General features: G+C 63.4%; 3 protein-coding genes across 3 annotated transcripts; 1 reads left to right on the top strand and 2 right to left on the bottom strand.

Moving 5' to 3' along the window:
- Positions 1 to 983: 983 nt before the first annotated feature.
- On the bottom strand, positions 984 to 7,281 carry LOC142049574 (mucosa-associated lymphoid tissue lymphoma translocation protein 1-like). Its single transcript, XM_075077398.1, is given in 17 exon segments — positions 984 to 2,020; positions 2,117 to 2,251; positions 2,348 to 2,505; positions 2,772 to 2,918; positions 2,988 to 3,115; positions 3,597 to 3,671; positions 3,951 to 4,128; positions 4,270 to 4,473; positions 4,731 to 4,766; positions 4,860 to 4,907; positions 5,079 to 5,175; positions 5,256 to 5,348; positions 5,350 to 5,438; positions 5,777 to 5,927; positions 6,040 to 6,170; positions 6,642 to 6,808; positions 7,033 to 7,281. Coding segments are annotated over 17 exon segments (2,229 nt in total). The 5' UTR covers positions 7,170 to 7,281; the 3' UTR covers positions 984 to 1,765.
- A 1,821-nt stretch (positions 7,282 to 9,102) lies between these two features.
- MRPL54 (mitochondrial ribosomal protein L54) lies at positions 9,103 to 10,256 on the bottom strand. Its single transcript, XM_075077800.1, has 3 exons — positions 10,137 to 10,256; positions 9,657 to 9,813; positions 9,103 to 9,354 (listed from the first exon to the last, which is right to left on the bottom strand). Exons 1-3 carry the CDS (start codon positions 10,210 to 10,212, stop codon positions 9,222 to 9,224), a joined length of 366 nt encoding a protein of 121 aa, XP_074933901.1. The 5' UTR covers positions 10,213 to 10,256; the 3' UTR covers positions 9,103 to 9,221.
- Positions 10,257 to 10,278: 22 nt separating this feature from the next.
- APBA3 (amyloid beta precursor protein binding family A member 3) lies at positions 10,279 to 17,398 on the top strand. Its single transcript, XM_075077802.1, is given in 13 exon segments — positions 10,279 to 10,546; positions 10,578 to 10,833; positions 10,836 to 11,018; positions 11,020 to 11,571; positions 12,029 to 12,068; positions 12,514 to 12,659; positions 12,818 to 12,904; positions 13,490 to 13,648; positions 13,993 to 14,172; positions 14,378 to 14,590; positions 15,189 to 15,308; positions 16,104 to 16,244; positions 16,390 to 17,398. Coding segments are annotated over 13 exon segments (2,274 nt in total). The 5' UTR covers positions 10,279 to 10,421; the 3' UTR covers positions 16,462 to 17,398.
- Positions 17,399 to 17,585: the final 187 nt, after the last annotated feature.

Raw genomic sequence — 17,585 nt, 5'->3', positions numbered from 1 at the left:
TGCTGACCTTCCCTCCACCAAAATGAGCCATTTCCCCCCAAAACCTTCCCTCTTCTGACCCGATGACAGCCACAGACCTGGCCTTTGCTGGGCAAGTCCCATCCCCACCACGTCCCCACATCCCCGCATGGGCTAGACCCTACTCAGCACCGGCACCTCCAGCTGTAGCCCCCCCACGCCGGGGGTCTCCCCCCAGTCCAACAGCCCCAGGGACAGACTCTGATGCCCCCACAGCCCTGGGGTCAGGCGGGACTAGACGGGATGCCACTGGGCCAGGCGAGGCACTGACCCTGGCAAGACCCTTCCTCTTGTCCCATGTCCCCCAGCTGCTGCTGCTCATCCGCTTTGTTAGTGACAATTAAACCTTTAACAACCCATTAAATGCATAATCGATGCTCCCCTGGCCCCCCAGCCCAGCTAATGGGCCGAGGCCGAGGTGAAGCGGCCTGGCAGAGGCGTGCTCTGGCGGGGAGATAATGAAGCAACGGCCGCGGAAGTAATGGGTTTGATCTGGGGGAAGGGACGTGCTCAATGGGGGCTGCGCTTTTCACATGACATAATTGCCAAGGCTGGCGCCAGCGCGGGGCACCCCTCGGCCTCCCAAGCACCAACAAAAGCTGGCTGGCGCGGAGAGCGGGAGGCTCGGCACACCCCAACCTGTTTGATCGGTGCCTAATTGGGGCGAGGGTGCTCCCCCCAGTCTTGCAGCCACCACCCAAAAGCGAGGGCGCAGACAGGCCCCAGGGTGAGGATGCATTTTCCTGGGGTTGGAGGGGTATGCAAATTATTTAAATGAGCTAATTTGCATGGGGTGGCACTGGCATGCCCCAGGGCATAGTGGCTGGGGATGTGAGGGTACCCTCACAGGAGGGGTCAGTTGCCCCTTCCCTCCCATGGGCACCCTGGTGCTGCGCTGCCCTTAACAGAGAAACAGGCAATATTTCTAGAAAAAAAAAAAATTATTTTTAAATGCAGGAAAGCTATAGGTCTTCCAGGTCACCTGCTTTTCCCTCTTTATTGGTGCTTTCCCCGCTTGAGAACCGGTGAAGCATGCCCCGCATCATCTGCAGCTCCCAACACTTGGGGCCACATTTGGGAAAAATCCAAGGAAAAAAGGCAATTTTTTCTCCCCTAGACCCCAATCCTGTCCTGAAATCACCTGCTGTCTGGATGGGGTAGTACTGGGAGGACTGGGTGCTACTGGGAGCTCTGGGAGCACCAGAGGGGTTCTCCCAGTCCCTCGTGGCAGAGCAGGAGCCCTCCTGCTCCCACCCCCTCTAATCCCCTCCCGCAGGATTTGCCCCCTAATCTACTTATTTCTCTCTCTTTCTCCTAGGCCTGAATGAACCCAGCCGTTCCCTGGCGCAACGCCTCACGCCAGCTGAGCCGTGGGGTCTGGGCACTCTGCCCCCCGACTGCTGGGCTGTGTCCTGGCACGTGGGGCTGGCACGGACTGGGATACGGGCTGGCACTGCCACGCCAGGACACACGGGGCTGGCCATGTCCTGGCACATGGCAGTGGCTGTACCGGCATACAGGGCTGGCACTGCCATGCCAGGGGATGCAGGGCTGGCGCTGCCAGTGCCCGCTGTGGCAGTACTGAGCGGCAGTCCCCTGCGGCAGGGGTCACAGTCATGCCACGCAGCCAGCCCTGCATCCCCTGGCACAGGCCAGGATTGTGCTTAGCCCTTCCTGCCCCTGGCCCCCGGCAGGACAGACGTGGCCCCAGGGGGCTGTGGTGACAAGGGGGGACCACGCTGTCCCTCTACAGGGCATGGGAGCTGGGGACCTCGGGGCTCAGGTTCTCCTCGGGGTTGTTGACCCAGGAGCTCCCTGCCGCCCCCCAGCTCCCAGAGGGGGAGGCAGAGAGTGGGCTGCCGGGTGGCGATGGGGAGGCCGCCAGCCGCAGGTTGAGCTTGGCGATAAGCGGCTTCCCCACGCTCACCATCCGCCTCTCCTCCACAAAGTCGTCCATGCCACGGTAGCGGTACTGCAGGCAGACGGTGAACACCAGCTCCTGCTGCGGGGGCACCGGCAGCGTGGGCACCCATCCTGGGCCACTGCTGCAGCCGTGCTGTGCCCCTGGCACTGGCTCTCTGCCTGCCATGGCTCTTACCTGCAGTTTCTGCAAGCCGCAGAGCCGGCTGTAGAGGCAGCAGGAGGGGCAGCCGAGGCTCCAGGCAGGCGCCAGCGGGCTGCCCACCTCCTCTGGGCTCTCCTTGTTGGTACACTTGAGGTCCACGTCCAGCTCCTGCCATGGATGGTGTCCAGCCATGGAAACTACCATGGATCCCCCACCCTATTCCCCAGCGTCACCCTGGCATGGGCTTCGACAACCCGCTCCCACCTCAGGTAAGTCAGTGAGTTTGGCCTCGCACTTGGCGATGTCCTCTGGGGTGGCCACCACACGGGTATAGATGATCATGATGTTGGAGAACTCAGCGGCAAAGCCCAGCTGGACAGTGACACCGCAGTCGAAGCGGAGGTGCCGGCTCTCCGGCAGCACTAGTGCGGGGACAGTGACCACAGAGCTGGGACCTGCAGGTGCTTGGGGCCAGAGCTGTACCCACAGATGGGGTGACGGCTAGCGTCACCCCAGAGTGGGGACATGGACATAATGCTCCTGCCACTGGGCTGGTGGCTCTGTGCCAGTGGTTTGTCTCCTCCGGGGTGGGAGAAGCATGGCAGGCGCTGCTGCCACCTCTCCCTGCAATTTGGTGCCATCCCCCCCACCAGGTGCCAGCTCTGGACGGGGTGGCCACAGCTCTCACCATGAGCCTTGGCCCACTGCAGGTTCCTGGCAGAGGACTCATCCTGGCCCGGGGGACGGATGGGGTCCGTCAGAGCTCGTCTCTCTGAGAGGTTGCTGCGGAGCTCCAGCGCCTGCCGGCCCCGTGTGATCTCCAGTGTGCCCATGTCTGTAGGGGGCGTGGGGGGGTCGGTGGGGGCTGCCAGGGGGGTTTATGTCCCCAGAACTCCCCACTCACCCTCAGCCACCTTGTCCAGCAGCACCGTGATCTTCTCATCTTCCAGCAGCCAGCGCTTGAGGAAGGTGACAAAGACACCGTTAGAGAGCTCGCCCTGGCTCAGCTCGTAGGCTTCAGCGTCCGCGCACCTGTGGGGACAGGGCAGCGGTCAGCTCTGTCGTGGGCTCTGTCACTCCCCTGGGAACTAGCCCCCACCAGAGCAACAGTCCTTGAGGAAGCCAGAGCTGGGCATCCACAGCTCTACCCACTGCCATCGACCCATCTGGCCACTGCACTGGGGAGAGGTGGGAGCCATGGCTGGATCCTGGATGCGTAAAGCATCATAAGACCAAATCCCTGTGCTCCAGAGGAGCCTTGGGGCTTAACCCCCTCAGATGCTGCCTGAAGCCAAGCAGTGCCGCGGGCATCTCCCTCCCCTGTAAGGGACTGGGGGCTGCCGCTCGCCCACCACCTCCAGCATCAAGCAGAGGGAGCGACACTGCCGATACATGGTGGGGGGAAAGACATGGGTGGAAACGGGGCTGAGCCATGATGGAGGCTGGGCTCCAGCTCTGCTCTCAGAGACTCAGCCCCGCTGTGTGCCGGGGGCGGGCTGGGGAGGGCACCCACGTGGCATAGCCGAAGACGATGTTGGCCGTAACCTGCAGTGCCCCGACCTGCGGGATGACGTCGTCATTCAGGTTCCTGCGAGAGAAGTGCTGCTGGGCAGAGCTGGGACCTGACACCCCCCCAAAACCCATGCCAAGGCACCCCAGACCCTGGGGTTTTTCTGCCCACCCATCGTGGCGTTTGCCAGCTCAACTGGGGCAGTGATGCTTTGGGGAATCCAGACAAAGCCAACAGGTTTGGATGGGACCTGGGAATGCCCCACTCTGCTCCCCCGGGGAACCAGCACCCCCGGGCACCCCCATGCAGGGACCTCCCAGTTGCTTGTCCCCAAGCTGGTGGCCAGGGCTGGGTCACCTCTTGCGGCACATGTCAAGCAGGAAGATGTTGAGGCCAGTGTGGCGCTGCTGCATGCTCCGCAGCACCCGCTGCACGCACAGGCAGTGAGCCGACGTGTAGGAGCTGGGTGCATCGATGGGCACCATGAAGCTGTTGCCAAAATTTTCATAGCCATGCCCGGCGTAGTAGAGCAAACCTGCTGGGAGGGGTGGAGCATGGGTGACATCCCTTGACCTCCAAGTGCCCACTTCTTGCCCAGCCACCACCCAAGGCCCTGCCAGCACAAAAACCACCCAGTTCCTCCCAGCTGGAGCAGTCCCAGCGGGTGCTGCCGCACCGTAGACACCCTTGTCAAGGAGGAGGAGGAACTCATTGACAGCCATCTGCATCTCAGCCTTGCACAGGTCTAGCAGCGAGACCACCTTGAAGTCGAGCTGGCGGAGGAGGGCGCTGAGGGCGTGCACGTCCACCATGGGCGCCTTCAGCTGCTTGTGGTGCAGGTAGTGCATGTTGCCAATCAGCAGGGCCACTTTGTCGGTGGCTGCAGGACGGGAGAGGAAGGGGCTGGGGATGGAGTGGGATGCCCCTGCTGTCCCCACTACCTTCATCCCACAGAGGTGACACCCAGTTGTGGCTGGTGTCACTGTCCCCAGGTACTGGGGTGCCCTGTGGGGCCCCTGCCTTGCTGCTCCACTCTCCTTGCTGTGCTGCACCCAAAGCTGAGTGGAGCCTCGTGGGTGACACTGGGGATGATCACAGCCCCACAGGGCCACCAACCCCTCCTGGGCAGGCTCTTACCATACAGCTGGCCAGGGCTGCTGCACTCCGGGGAGCCTGGAAAGAAAGAAGCACCATGCCAGGGCCCCACAGCACCTGGGGAGTGCGGCGGCAGGGCAGCCAGGACTTGCCCACTCTGCCCCCACCTACCTCCATCCCCCTCCTGCCAGGAGCCACCAGAGGCGAAGAGCCGTGGGCCTGTGGCAAAGCGGGGAGTCAGGAAGCCCCATGCACAGCAGCACCTGCTGGTGCAGGCTGGAGACCCCAGAACTGTGGGGCAGCTACGGGAGGGCTTTATGGGGGGGGCAGAGCAGAGCAGGACACTGCACGTGGGGTGGGGGGCCATGGAGGTTTGTCTGGGGCCCTCACCAATCTCTACATCCACTTCCTGGCTCCACACCTCGTGGAAGAGGTTGAACACACGGCAGGAGTAGCTGCCCCGCTCAGCTGTCGTCACCAGCTTCACCTGCCGGTGGGACAGAGCAGACAGCTCGCCATGCTGTGCCATGCTGTGCTGTACCACGGCACATCGGGGTCCCGCCATACCTGGAGCTGGGGCGCCTGCGCACCATCCACGGGGCGCCGGTTCCTGAACCACTGGTACTGGGGTGGGGGGTTGCCAATGGCTCTGCACTCCAGCACCAGCGTGTCTCCCTCGGCCAGACGGCACGGCCGTGGCTGCCGCAGAATCTGCAGCCCCGCCAGAGTTGGGCAGTAACCGCCGGCTGGGGAGGGGAGGGGATGGGGCGGAAGATCCAGCACCTGGCCATGGCAGCACTCCACCGAGCTGCCCCCAGGCCTCAGGTCCATCCCCTGCAGGTGCTGGCACCCCTGGGTGGCACAAGCCAGCAGGCACAAGGAGGGCACAGGGCATTTGGGTTCTCCATGGGCACCATCACCCCAGCAAGCCCAGACACCCTCGCAACTAAAGCAGGGCACAACATGGCACACAATGCCCTACAGGAGCCACCCTGCTCCCGACGGGATGAGCGATGCCTTACAGGAGCCACCCCGCTCCCAGTGGGAGCAGTTGCCAGCCTGGGGATGCAGATCTCAGCGCTCACCTGAGCTGGGGCTGCTGCTTTTCTCCACCTGGATGCGGGCCCACCTGGAGAAGGTGAAGGCAGCCCCACAGTTCACCCGGCAGATGTACCACTCAGGCTGGCCCAGCAGAGCGGCCGTGTCGATCACCAGCTCTGGGGCCGTGGCTCCAGGCACCTACGAGACAGGAGGGACCCAAGGAGTCAGGGGCTCCCTCCCACCCGTCTGGATGCCTTCACCATGGATGGGGCCCGGGGTCCCTGCTTGACGTGGTGCAGCAGGACCTCACCTCCTGCTTCCCACAGAACCACTGGTACACGAGCCCCGGTGGGCCGGCCGCCCAGCAGGTCAGGGACACCCGTGTCCCCTCCATCACCACCTGCGACTGCGGCTGCACCGTGATGCAGATCATGTCCTGGACTGCAGGAGAGGAGAGACCAGCCTGGGCTGGCTGAGACCCCCATCCCACACCATCCCACCACATCCTGTCCTGTCCTTTCCCCTTCCATCCCACCCCATCCTATCACACCATGTCCCATCCCACCCCTCTGTCCTGTCCCAACCATCTCATCCTACCTTGCCCCATTCAGTGCCATCCCACCCTATCTCACCCTGTTCCATCCTGTCCCACCCCACATTGCTCCATCCTCACCCATCCCTTGTCCCATCACAACCTATCCAATCCTGTCCCATCCCATCCTATCAGGTCCCATCATAGCCTGTCCCACCCCATCCCATCCCATCCCAGCCCACCCAGCCCAGGGCCCCACTACCCAGAGCAAGACCACCAGCAGGAAGAGCTGATCCTCATCTCCCCCTGCTTTCCTTCTGCTGAGCCCCTGTCCCTGGTGCTCCCCGCCAGGACCCATGGGACCTACTGTCCCTCCCTACCAGCGCTGCTGAGGACCTGGCAGGCCTGTGTGTGCCCCATCCTCTCCAGGCAGCCCAGCAGGTACTTGAGGGTACAGTCACGCTCGGCCAGGAGCTGCAGGAGGCACTGTGTGGGGCTGCCACGGGGCTCCAGCACCTTCAGCGAGCACATCTCCAGCTCCTCCGCACTGCAAGTCACTCACAGCACTCGGTGCCATAGCCCACCTCCCGCGCAGGGAGGGCAGGGACCCCCGCTGGGGGACTCAGCAGTGTCCCCAGCCCAGACTGCAGCCACGATGGGGTGGCCAGGGGACCCACGTGCCCCTTGTTCAGCCCATGGCAGAGCTGTGCCCACGTGCGTTTTGTCACCCAGTGGGGTATTGATGTCCAGAGATGCCACCACCACCCTTACCTGCATTTGAAGCGTTTCTCTGCCCCAGCCACCTCAGCCAGCTTGCGCCAGCCCCGGACGGCATTATCTAGGAGCTCGCAGAGCCGGGCCACCACCTCCTCACCCAGCGAGCTGATGGGCATGCCCCAGCCCCTCATCCTGTCCCAGCCCCACCTGCCTGGGGACACAGAGGGGTTGAGCCATCAGCGGGTGACGGGGTGACAGGCACCCGCGCCCCGCTAGACACCACCAGGTGCCCCTCCAGCCAGGCACAGGGTGACTTGGGAGGGAAGGCACCAGCACAAGCTCGCCAGCATTGGGTCACCTCCTTGCAGGAGCCCGGGAGGATTTCGGCCTCCCCGGGGAGGTGTCAGGAGCTGGCCAGGCAGTGCTGCTGGATCTGGCTGCCGGCAGCCAGCCAGGAATGACACAAGTTCCCCCTCTGTGCCTGGAGGACAAGAGCCATGACAGTGGCACAGCAGACCCCGCTCACCCCCTGGCCTTGGGTGAGGACCCAGGGTCACGGTCCAATGAACTTGAAAGAGGGGATGTCCCATCACCTTCCTGGTCCCTTTGGGGGACACAGAGAACACCCCCATCATGGAGGGCTTAGCCCAGGCACCCGTCTCCTGGCAGAGACCCCAGTGGGCTGGTGGAAGCACCCTCACCATCCCCAGGCCTCTGGGTGGTGGCCCTGGACCCAACGTGAGCCCTGAGAGTTCACCATGAGTAGCCCGTGGAGGGGTTAGGGGAGGAAACATGGGAGTCCTGGGGCTTCAGCAGTGAGCGGAGCATGGCGTCTATCACCCTGGACAGGGGCAGCACCCAGGGACCGGCTCTCTCCTCCTCCCCCTGGGCTCCTCCCCACCAACCCACCCCAGGTGGGTGCCTGTCCCTAGGACCAAGCCATCTGTGGCAGCTGGGTGACACTCACCCAAGCAGGGCGGCTCTGAGATGGAGGGAAGGGACTCGGGTCCCCTCCCTGCTCACCTGCTGCTGGATTTGGGGGGCTGGACATGCTGGGTGGCGGCAAAGGGAAGGCAAGCTGCAGGACAGGCACGGCGGGGACAGGACACTCACCGCTGGATACGGCCCGGCCTGAGCCCCGTCGGCTCCGAGGGTGCGCACTGAGCCTCACACAGCGGAAATGAGGGTTCAACCCAAAATCTCCCCCAACCCCCCCGCGCCACGGCATGGTACTTCTGCTTTCCTCCGCCGCTTCCTGTGCCGCAGTGCGCGGGCGCTGCACCTGCCAACCCGGCCACCCACAACCCTGCAGGGGAGCTGGGCACGGCTCCTGCCTCCGGCCCCTGCCACACAGACCCTGCTGGGCCAGGCAGCGTCTCCACCCCCCTTCCTTGCTGCGGGAGGACCTCGTGGGCGGCTGCTTTGTCCCCACAGCCCAACTCGAGGCCAGGCAGGAGCTGCAGGGCAGCAAGTCCAAAACAGAGATGAACCTCTCAGCCAGGGGAGTCCAATGCATGGGCAGGACCCAGGCCCAGGGGAAGCTGCTGGGCTCTGCCAGGACGGAGCCAGCTAAGGACACGCAGGGACACAGCAGTGAAGCCCCCGTTGCTGTGGGGAAGACCCTGCCTTCAGCACACAGCCCAGCCAAGCCAGAACCCCAGCATCCCAGCAGCCGCTGCTCCCCTGCCGCTGCTGGAGGAAGCAAGCGTGCAGCACGGGGGTGGTGCTATGAGGCGCCGCTGTGTCCCCCCACACCTAGCCTACTGCCCCTGCAGCACTGCCAGAGCCTGGCCCCCTTCCTCCTGCCCCTGGGGAGCACAGGCTGCTCAACTCCCTAAGTCCCTCACCAGGGGACAGCGAGACCTGTGGAGTCATTGCCCACCTCAAACCCACTACACGCACACCCCTGCGGGGCCCTTAAGGCGAGCTGTTGCAGCACACACTATGACAGAGCAGGGAGCAGGATGCATTTGGTGGCATAGGCTCCCTCTACAAATAAAAAATTGAGCTCCTGTTTTAGCAAATATACCAGGAATTTGTGGCTTGTGTTGCCTCAGCCCCTCACCAGCCCCTGGCACGAGGAGGGACTCGCAACTGGTTTGGCCACAGGCTCTGCCACAGCTCTCAGCCTCACTGGAGATTTATTACTAGTTTATAGCAAGAAGAGACCGAAGCAGGAGCTGGTCCCAGCACCAGCCACACCAGCGCTCAGGGTGGCCCTCGCGCCTCAAGCTCTGCAGCGCCTACAGCTTCTTGCCCTTCTTCAGCCTGTTGCGGTGCCACGTGTTGTACTTCCGCAGGCGCCTCCAATACTCGATCGAGTCGGGGTCCAGCTCCTCCAGCTTCTTGGGGGGCCCGAGGTGGATCTTGAAGAGCCTGGGAGCAAATGCAGAGTATGTGAGGCTGCAGCAGGGAGGACAAAGGGACAAGCACGGGATGGAACGATGGGAGCGCACGACCGGGACGCGCAGATCCCTCACCCTCCACAGCCACAGTGGAGCCTGCTCTCCTCCCCTGGCCCTCGGGGACGGTCCCCAGGCTGCAGAGCAGCAATCTTCCTCCTCCCAGAGCAGTTCCCTGCCTCTCCTACACTTGTCTGTGCCTCTGGAATGGCACCTCTGGGCACCCCAGGAGGGACCCCGCTCTGCGCACAGCGAGTGCAGCTGGGGACCACCTACCAGTCAGGGTACTCGGAGTCCGGCTTCAGGGCCACCTCCGGGCCGTCCTTGAAGTAATTGACACCCATGGCGTAGGTGGCGAGCATGGCGGGGTCCGTGCACACCTCCGGCGCCTTCAGCCCCTCCTTCGCCACGTTCTTGCCCTTGGACTTCGTAGCTGCGGGGACCAGGACGCGGTCAGGGGATGTGGCGGGGGGACAGAGGGCAGGCGGGGGAAAGGACGGGGCTCAGGCAGGACGGGGAGAGCGCGGCTGCGCCGGGGGGCGACGAGGGCCGGGGTCGGGGCTGACGGGTGGCGCAGGGGGTGAGGAGGGGGCCGGGAGCCGAGGGACGAGGAGCCAGGGAGGAGGGGACAAGGCTGCCGCTGGGGAGGAACCGGGGCCGCGGGGCCGAAGCCGGGGGGCGCGGGGCCGAGGCCGGGGGACGCGGGGCCGGCTCCAGGGCAGGGGGCACCGGCGAGGGCCGCGGGGCGATGCTCACCCGCCTTCTTGGCGTAGCCGCGGGCCGGGGCGGGCAGCGCCGCCCGCACCGCCCGCAGCAGCACCCGGGCGGCCATGCTGGGGCACCGGGAAGGGGCGGGGCGGCGGCGCCCGGAAGCGGCAGCGGGACCGAGCCGAGCGGAGCGTCCTCTGGGCCGGCGCTGCCGGCAGCGAGCGAGGCCGCACGGCCCGGCTCGGCCCCGGCCGCCAGCGGGGAGAGCCGCGCTGGCCCCGGCCCCGGCCGCCCCCCTCTCCCGCCCCCTGCGCCGCGGGCCGGGGCGAGACCATGGAGGGCAGCATGGATTTCCAGGCGGCTGCGCCCGCTGCACCCGAGCCCGGCAGTGGTGAGGCCCTGGAGCCGCCGGCCATGGACACGGAAGAAGGGCCCGCGATGCGGTCTGGCGCCCCTGAGTCCCGCGTGGGCGAGGGGCAGCCGGGGGAGGCCCCCTTCGCCCCCCTGCTCCCTGGCTGCGGTTCCAGGCAGGACCTGCCCCGCCCCCGAGGGTCAGCGGAGGGTCCTGGGGCCCAGCTCAGGGCCTGCTTCAGCCTCGGACCTCGAAGGAGGTGGGGGCAGCCAAACTGAGCTTTGCCGGGACTTGGGAAGGGCGATGGAAGAGGAGGCAGCGACTGCGGGGCCACAGGGCTCCGCCGGCTGGAAGCCCAGTTCCAGGAGCACCCCCGGGACACAGGACCCTCCCGGGATGCAGGACCCCCCCGAGCCCCCAGCAGTGGTGACCTGATGGGCATGGAGCTGGATGAGATCCCCGAGGCCAGCGCCCACCGGGGCAGGACCGAGTGGGCCGAGGATGCGGAGGACGAGCCCTCAGAGATCCAGGGTCTGCTGGCCCAGCTCGAGACCCTCGACCCCAACCTCTGCGACCACTCGCCCCCCCTCAGAGCAGGGCCTGCTGCCCTCCTCGAGCCCTGGCACAGCCACTGTGGCAGGCGAGAAGGTCCGGCGGAGCTACCGGGAGTGCCAGGGCAAGTGCCGGCCCTGCCCACTACACGTGGCCATGGGCCGAGGCTTGGAGACACGGCCCTGCTGTGCCCAGCACTCGGCCTGCTCCCGGCCTTGCCACGGCCTGCTCTTTGCCGAGGCCGACCGGGAGGACTTGCTGAGCCTCCTCTGCTATGAGGGGGTGCTGCCTGAGGCCAGCACCGAGACGCCCCTGGCCCGCTCCGATGTCCTGGCCGGGACCAGTCTGGAGGTGCTGCAGGCTCAGGAGGAACTGGCTGCTGTGGAGAAGCCTGAAGGTCTGGGGAGGCCGGAGGGCTCAGAGGAAGGACCTTCTGGCAGCTGGTATTACAGAGAGGGGCTCTGCAAGGTCGACTCCACCTGCAAGGGCAATCGGGATGGTTCCCCGGAGCCAGCCTGGGTGGCCCTGCCTCCTGCTCCAGCCCCAGAGGCAGAGCAGCCACCCCAAGGTGGCGTGAGTGTGAGTGCATCATACATGGGCTGTGGCGGTGCAGCAGCAAGCCAGGACATGCCCCTTGGCTCTGCTCTCTCATGGGGTTTTGGGTGGGGGTGGAGGGGAGCCAGGGGTGTCTTTTTCTCAGGTCTTACAGGACCTTATGCTGCTGGGGTGCCCAGACAAGGCCCTTAGAACTGGCTTTGGCTCCTGCCACCCTGAATGCGGGGCGGGATACTTTCATGGCTGTCTGATCCATGCACATCTTGGGGAAGAGGCTGGTGGGTCTGAACAGCCCCCAGGACCCTGTGTGTGTGTCTCTCAGCCCCAGGACCTTGCACCTGCCCCCCTCCCCACCTGCCCAGCCTCAGGGTGCTGTGTCTTAGATGTCCTGGTGCTCCAGGGGCAGCCTGGCCACGGGGTGGGTGGGCAGAATCCCTAGGATCCCATCCAGAGCCTCACCTGCTCTCTCATTGCTTTGCAGAACAGGGAACCCCCATCCTCCTGCCCAGCCTTCAAAGAGGGTGAGTCACTTCTGTGCTTGAGCAGCAAAAGCACTCAGGAGTTCTGACCCACCACCTCCTGCTTTGATCCTGAATGCGGGGTGGCCAGAGTCCCAGCAGGGAGCAAGTGCCCTCTGCACAGGGTGGGAACGTTGCTACAAACACCAGGTGGCTCATCTGATCCCAGCATGCCCTTTGCTGAGCAAATGGGGGTGCTTCAGGGATCAGGGAGGAGGGTATGCTCAGGCTTGGGAAGGGAGAAAGAGCGATGCTAGGGTGTACGCAAGGGAAGGGGAAAGCAATCCCTGGGTCAGAGTAGGTCTTCTGGCAATGCCAGGAGCCTGTTTCAAGCGCTGAGCTACTTTGCCATGTGTAGGAATGCAACTAAAGGGCAGTAGGAGTTGGTACCCCCAGTTTTCAGAGTTGGAGGGGACCAGACCCTGCTTAGTCCCTCCTGATGCCTCAGTTCCAGGCCCTTGCGACCCGGAGGATCTGCTGGACGGTGTGATTTTTGGGGCAAAGTACCTGGGCTCCACACAGCTGGTCTCTGAGAGGAACCCCCCAACCAGCGTCCGCATGGCACAGGCCCAGGAGGCAGTGGACAGGATCAAGGTGCAGGAGGGTAGAGGGACATGACTGCTACCAGCCTGGCCCCTGGTGGGCCTGGGGCAGCGTTCAGAACCTGCCCAGGGGGACCTCCCAGCTGTGGGGCAGGGACCCAGAGGAGTCCTGGCAGCAGTAGTGACCTCTCCTGGGCACTTGTTCTGCAGGCACCAGAGGGGGAGTCCCAGCCCATGACGGAGGTGGATCTGTTTGTCTCCACACAGAGGATCAAGGTGCTGACGGCCGACACACAGGTGAGCAGGGAACAGGAGCACCTGCATGGCTTTGCAGCTGCTGAAACCATCCTGTTTGGCCTTGGGATTTCTGCTTTGCACCCATGCCAGTGGGGTCATGCCCAAGGATGGCCTATAGGCAAGGACACACGTCTGGGAGGAGATGTGTCACTCCACAGCTGTCACACACAAGACACATCATGTCCCTCGGCTCTCTGCATGGCTGCACAAGGCTTCTTTTGCAAACTGTGCCTTGTGAGAGCTGCTGGGTTCCCAGAGCAGGCTCCAGGAACTGAGGCTTGAAACTTCTGTAGCTCTTTGCTTCAGCATTAGCTTCTGCTTTATAGTAAGAGGGAAGAACTGCTTGTCGCTTGCCAGCACCCAGAGACACAGATGAGGCCTTGATCGAAGGAGCTGTTTGTACCTTCTAGCGTAGGCATGGTTTCTGCCCAGTGCGTGCCAGGCATTTGAGCTGCATCCCTGCACGGTGGCATTTGAACCCAAACCCTTCTTGCTTGTGGTGGTACGTGGCTGGCTCGCAGGCTGCCCATGGGGCCCATCGGGCTGGGAAAGGCTGAACGTCTGTGCCCGTGTTCCCCTTGCCAGGAGGCCATGATGGATCACTCCCTCCAGACAATCTCCTACATCGCCGACATTGGCTCCCTTGTAGTGCTCATGGCGCGCCGGAAACTGCCTCGGCGGTCAGAGGTGGCGGAGGAAAAGCGTCTCTACAAGATGATCTGCCACGTCTTCCACTCGGCCGATGTGAGGCAACACGCGAGTCCCTTGGGAGGGCAGTGTGGCATTAGGGTCCTGGGCCCCACCCCACTGTAATGACCAGATACTCTGGCTCTCTGTGACGGGGGCTCCCAGTGAGCAAACAGAGGGGGACAGAGCCCAGCCTGAGCACCCCTGCCACACAGAGGGGCCCAGCAAGAAAAGGAGGGAGGACTGGCACCGTAAAGGGGCCCATTCAGGCAGGGGAGGTGCCAGGATGCCCTCGAGCTCCCCTGGCACAGTGTCTGTGCTGGGCATTGCAGGGTGATGGCAGCTGTTGGCTCCAGTTTGGCCATGAGCCACAGGCACGAAGAACCCCTCTCTTTCTGCAGGCCCAGATCATCGCTCAGGCTATTGGGCAGGCATTCAGTGTGGCCTACCAGCGCTTCCTGGAGGCCAACCACATCGACCCGAACGAGCTGAGCCCTCGCCAGTACAGCTGTGCCCTCGAGGACCAGGAGCAGTACAACGCAGAGCTGACCCACTTCTCCCGGCAGGAGAACTGCAAGGATGTAAGAACTGTTTTGGAGGGGTGGGGACAGTGTGGGCTACCCACTGGCACCTCTGCATCGTCCCCTCATGGCTTTCTGAGCAGCTGAGATGCTCCTTGCAAGACTGGACCCCTGGGCCGTGAGCCCAGGACACCCGTGCTGAGGCTGGAACATGTGCCCCATGCCTCTGGTGACCGTAACCCATCTGTGGCCCACCCATGCCTAGGTCTGCATCCGTAAGCAGAAGGGAGAGATCCTGGGCATCGCCATCGTGGAGTCGGGCTGGGGCTCCATCCTGCCCACAGTGGTCATCGCTAACCTGATGCATGGCGGCCCCGCAGAGAGGTCAGGCGAGCTGAGCATTGGGGACCGCCTCATGTCTGTCAACGGGACGAGCCTGGTGGGGCTGCCCCTCGCCACCTGCCAGAGCATCATCCAGGTGAGTCAGGGCTCCTGCCTCCGCCCTGGCAGCAGGGCGAGTGCTGGCGGAGACGGGGACCTGCCTGAATGCATCTGGGAGCGCTGGTAATGCCAGGGTCCCAACCCGTGCTCCCAGCCTGGGGGTAGATGGCTCATGGGGGCCTGTGGGGGCAGGAGTGTGGGGGGCCATACCTGTACTGTGGGCTGTGACAGTCCCTGCTTTGAGTGCTTGGGAGGAAGGGATGTGACAAGACAGGGACAAAGCTGGGGCTAAACTTGCTGCAGCAGGGTGCAGGCAGGACTCTGCCCAAGGAGGGCAGGTGAGGAGGCAGGCACCTGTCCTGGAGGGAACCTGTTGCATCTTTTACCCCCCAGGCAGGAAGGAGCTGAAAGCAAGGACAGTGTGGCCTCAGGGGCAGAGTGGGATGTCTTGGACTGGATTTATAAGTTCTTCTCTCTGAATTTGAGCATGGCAGTATTCCTGTGTGTGCCTCAGTTTCCCATTGAAAACAGGTCGTTAATCCTCAGCCCTTCTGCGAGCAATGTGACTGCGTCGCCCCTCTCAACCACACTGAATAGCTCTCCAAAGTCTGACAAAGCCCCATCCCATCTTCCAGGAGCTGAAGCACCAGACAGAGGTGACACTGAACATCGTGCACTGTCCCCCTGTCACCACAGCTGTCATCCGGCGCCCCGACTCCAAGTACCAGCTGGGCTTCTGTGTTGAGAATGGTGTGGTGAGTGCCTGCGGGGACCAGAGCAGAGCCAGGTCGGGGTCAGCCAAGGGCTCCAGCCACCTGTCTGACAGAGGGACATGTGGTTCTGGCTGTGTCCTCATGGGCGTGTGCCTGCCAGGGCTGAGGTTTCACAGGGCTCTGCTATGCCACAGCAAAAGGCTCTTCATAGCTCTCCTGCAGTACCGGCAGTTGGATCCATCTCCCTAGTGTTCCTTAGCTGTTTGCTCTCAGGGTGGTCATTTCTTCCTGGCTTTCTTGTCGCGACCTTGGTGACATTTGTTGCTGTCCCCAGTGCCCCAGTCACTCCCTGCTCTGGGCTCCACAGTGGCTGCGTTAGAAGGGCAGAGAGCAGCATTTCCAGGACCAGCAGAAGTTGGGAGGGCAGTGGAGGGGGTGGCACAGCTGCATCGTACACTGACCGCTACTTACAATAGTATCGGGGATGTGGTTACCCCACAGGCAGGCAGGAGCTGCCACCCCAGGGAGAAGCTCCAGCTCTACAGCCCAGGCTTGATGGGAGCCCGAGGGTTGGATGTGCGGAGCTGAGCTCTCCATCAGCCCAGGGGAACAAAAGCCTGCGGGCTGCCCTTACCCTACAGCTCAGCACACCGCCCTGGTGGCAGCAATGCAAAGGGACATCCCTGCCCTTGCTGCACACCCATGGGCTGGAGGAGGCAGCACCCAAGTCCAGAGTTCTTGCCAGGAGCCTGCATGGAGAGGGTTTGGGGTGGTGGTTGCATGTGGCCCTGGGCTGTGGGCACAGCTCTGATCTTACTGGTGCTCCCTGCTCCGCAGATCTGTAGCCTGATGCGTGGGGGCATCGCAGAGAGAGGTGGCATCCGTGTGGGGCACCGCATCATTGAGATCAACGGGCAGAGCGTGGTGGCAACACCCCACGAGAAGATCATCCAGATCCTCACGCAGGCGGTCAGTGAGGTGAGCCAGTCCTGGGCTGGGGGGCAGCCAGGGCCCCCGTGCCGTGGGGCAGCTGCACTTGGAGCAGCCTGGGCTCGGGGTTTTACCCAGCGCCTTTCAGCTTGGGGTTTGGCATCTCCCAGCTGATCTATGTGTCTCTGCCTAGGTCCACATCAAGACCATGCCAGCCTCCACATACCGCTTACTGACCGGGCAGGAGCAGCCCATCTTTCTCTGAGCTGCTGGCTGTGCCTGGCCATCACTGCATGTGCCTGGGGCGAGGCAGGAGTGAGCCGAGGGGCACGAGGGTGGGACAGGCGCTGCCTTCTGCCCCAGCACCCTCATTGGAGCCCTCTGATCCCCAGCATGGCCTATCCTGCACCTCTTTGGTTTTACTCAGGACACAGCAGGAGACTGGGGGGGCCTGATACCCAGCTTGAGCAGTGTCAGGGCCTATGGTGCCATGGTTTGGGCACCTCTTCCCTCTCCATTCATCCCTCCCTGCTTCACAGTGCCTGCACCGTGCCTGTCCCACTGCTTCACAGGGTCCCTTGTCTTGTCCTGCTGCCAGCAGGAGGAGAAGGGACCCCATGTGAAAGGTCACCCCATCCAGTCACCACAGATAGTGCTTATACACTCACCAACGGTGCCTTTCCTCATTGGGGATGGTGCTGGAAGCACAGCTCCGGGCCATGCCCTAGCACAGCCCCGGAGCAGTGCTGACCCTGCACACCAGTGTGTAGGTGCACACTGGTACCTCAGGGAGAGCTGGCAGCTCCCAGCCTCAGCCTTAAGGGCAGCAGCACCCCTAGCACCCACTCCTCCTCCCTGGCTTTTCCAGGGCGGATCAGGAGTGCAAACAATGTCCCTCTTAGACCTGTTGTACCAAGCTGGGAGACTACCTCTGCTTTTCCCTGGTGCTGCCTTTAACGGCTCTGCACACACAGCCCAGCCCGCCAGGGCACAGGGTCACAGCCCTCGGGGCTGCCCCTTGGCACAGCAAAAGGGAATGTGGCACTGCCCAGTACCACGTCCTAGGGAGCCTGGGGTCATGAGCCCCAAGGACCAGCCCCTGGTGATGTGTCTTTTCATGAGTGGGTCTCTGGACCCCTACGGACAAGGCAGCACTGCCATGACTTTGCCTTTGTGCTTGCTTGGTTTATGTAAAAATAAAAGTGTTTGGGGAACGTGGGAGGCTGCGTTTCAAGACGCGGGCTAGGCTGTAACAGAGGAGGCTCAGCTCTGGGGCATGCACCGAGCCTGCTGCAGTGCCAGACATTGAGTCCTGCACTCATGCCTCTTGGGGCAGGGAGGGTGTCCAGCCACAGAGATGCCTGGGACCCAGCAAGGCCACGCTGCTGT

This window comes from Phalacrocorax aristotelis, chromosome W, assembly GCF_949628215.1.
Source record: "Phalacrocorax aristotelis chromosome W, bGulAri2.1, whole genome shotgun sequence".
In the NCBI taxonomy this organism is placed as follows: Eukaryota; Metazoa; Chordata; class Aves; order Suliformes; family Phalacrocoracidae; genus Phalacrocorax; species Phalacrocorax aristotelis.
Note: the sequence above shows the minus strand (reverse complement) of the source record. Positions and strands in the feature narration are given on the sequence as shown.

Coding starts and splice junctions, on each gene's coding strand:
- MRPL54 (XM_075077800.1), bottom strand. CDS start 10,212: ATGGCCGCCCGGGTGCTGCTGCGGGCGGTGCGGGCGGCGCTGCCCGCC. Junction 9,814..10,136: donor CGGCTACGCCAAGAAGGCGG/GTGAGCATCGCC, acceptor TGGTCCCCGCAG/CTACGAAGTCCAAGGGCAAG. Junction 9,355..9,656: donor GACTCCGAGTACCCTGACTG/GTAGGTGGTCCC, acceptor ATTTGCTCCCAG/GCTCTTCAAGATCCACCTCG.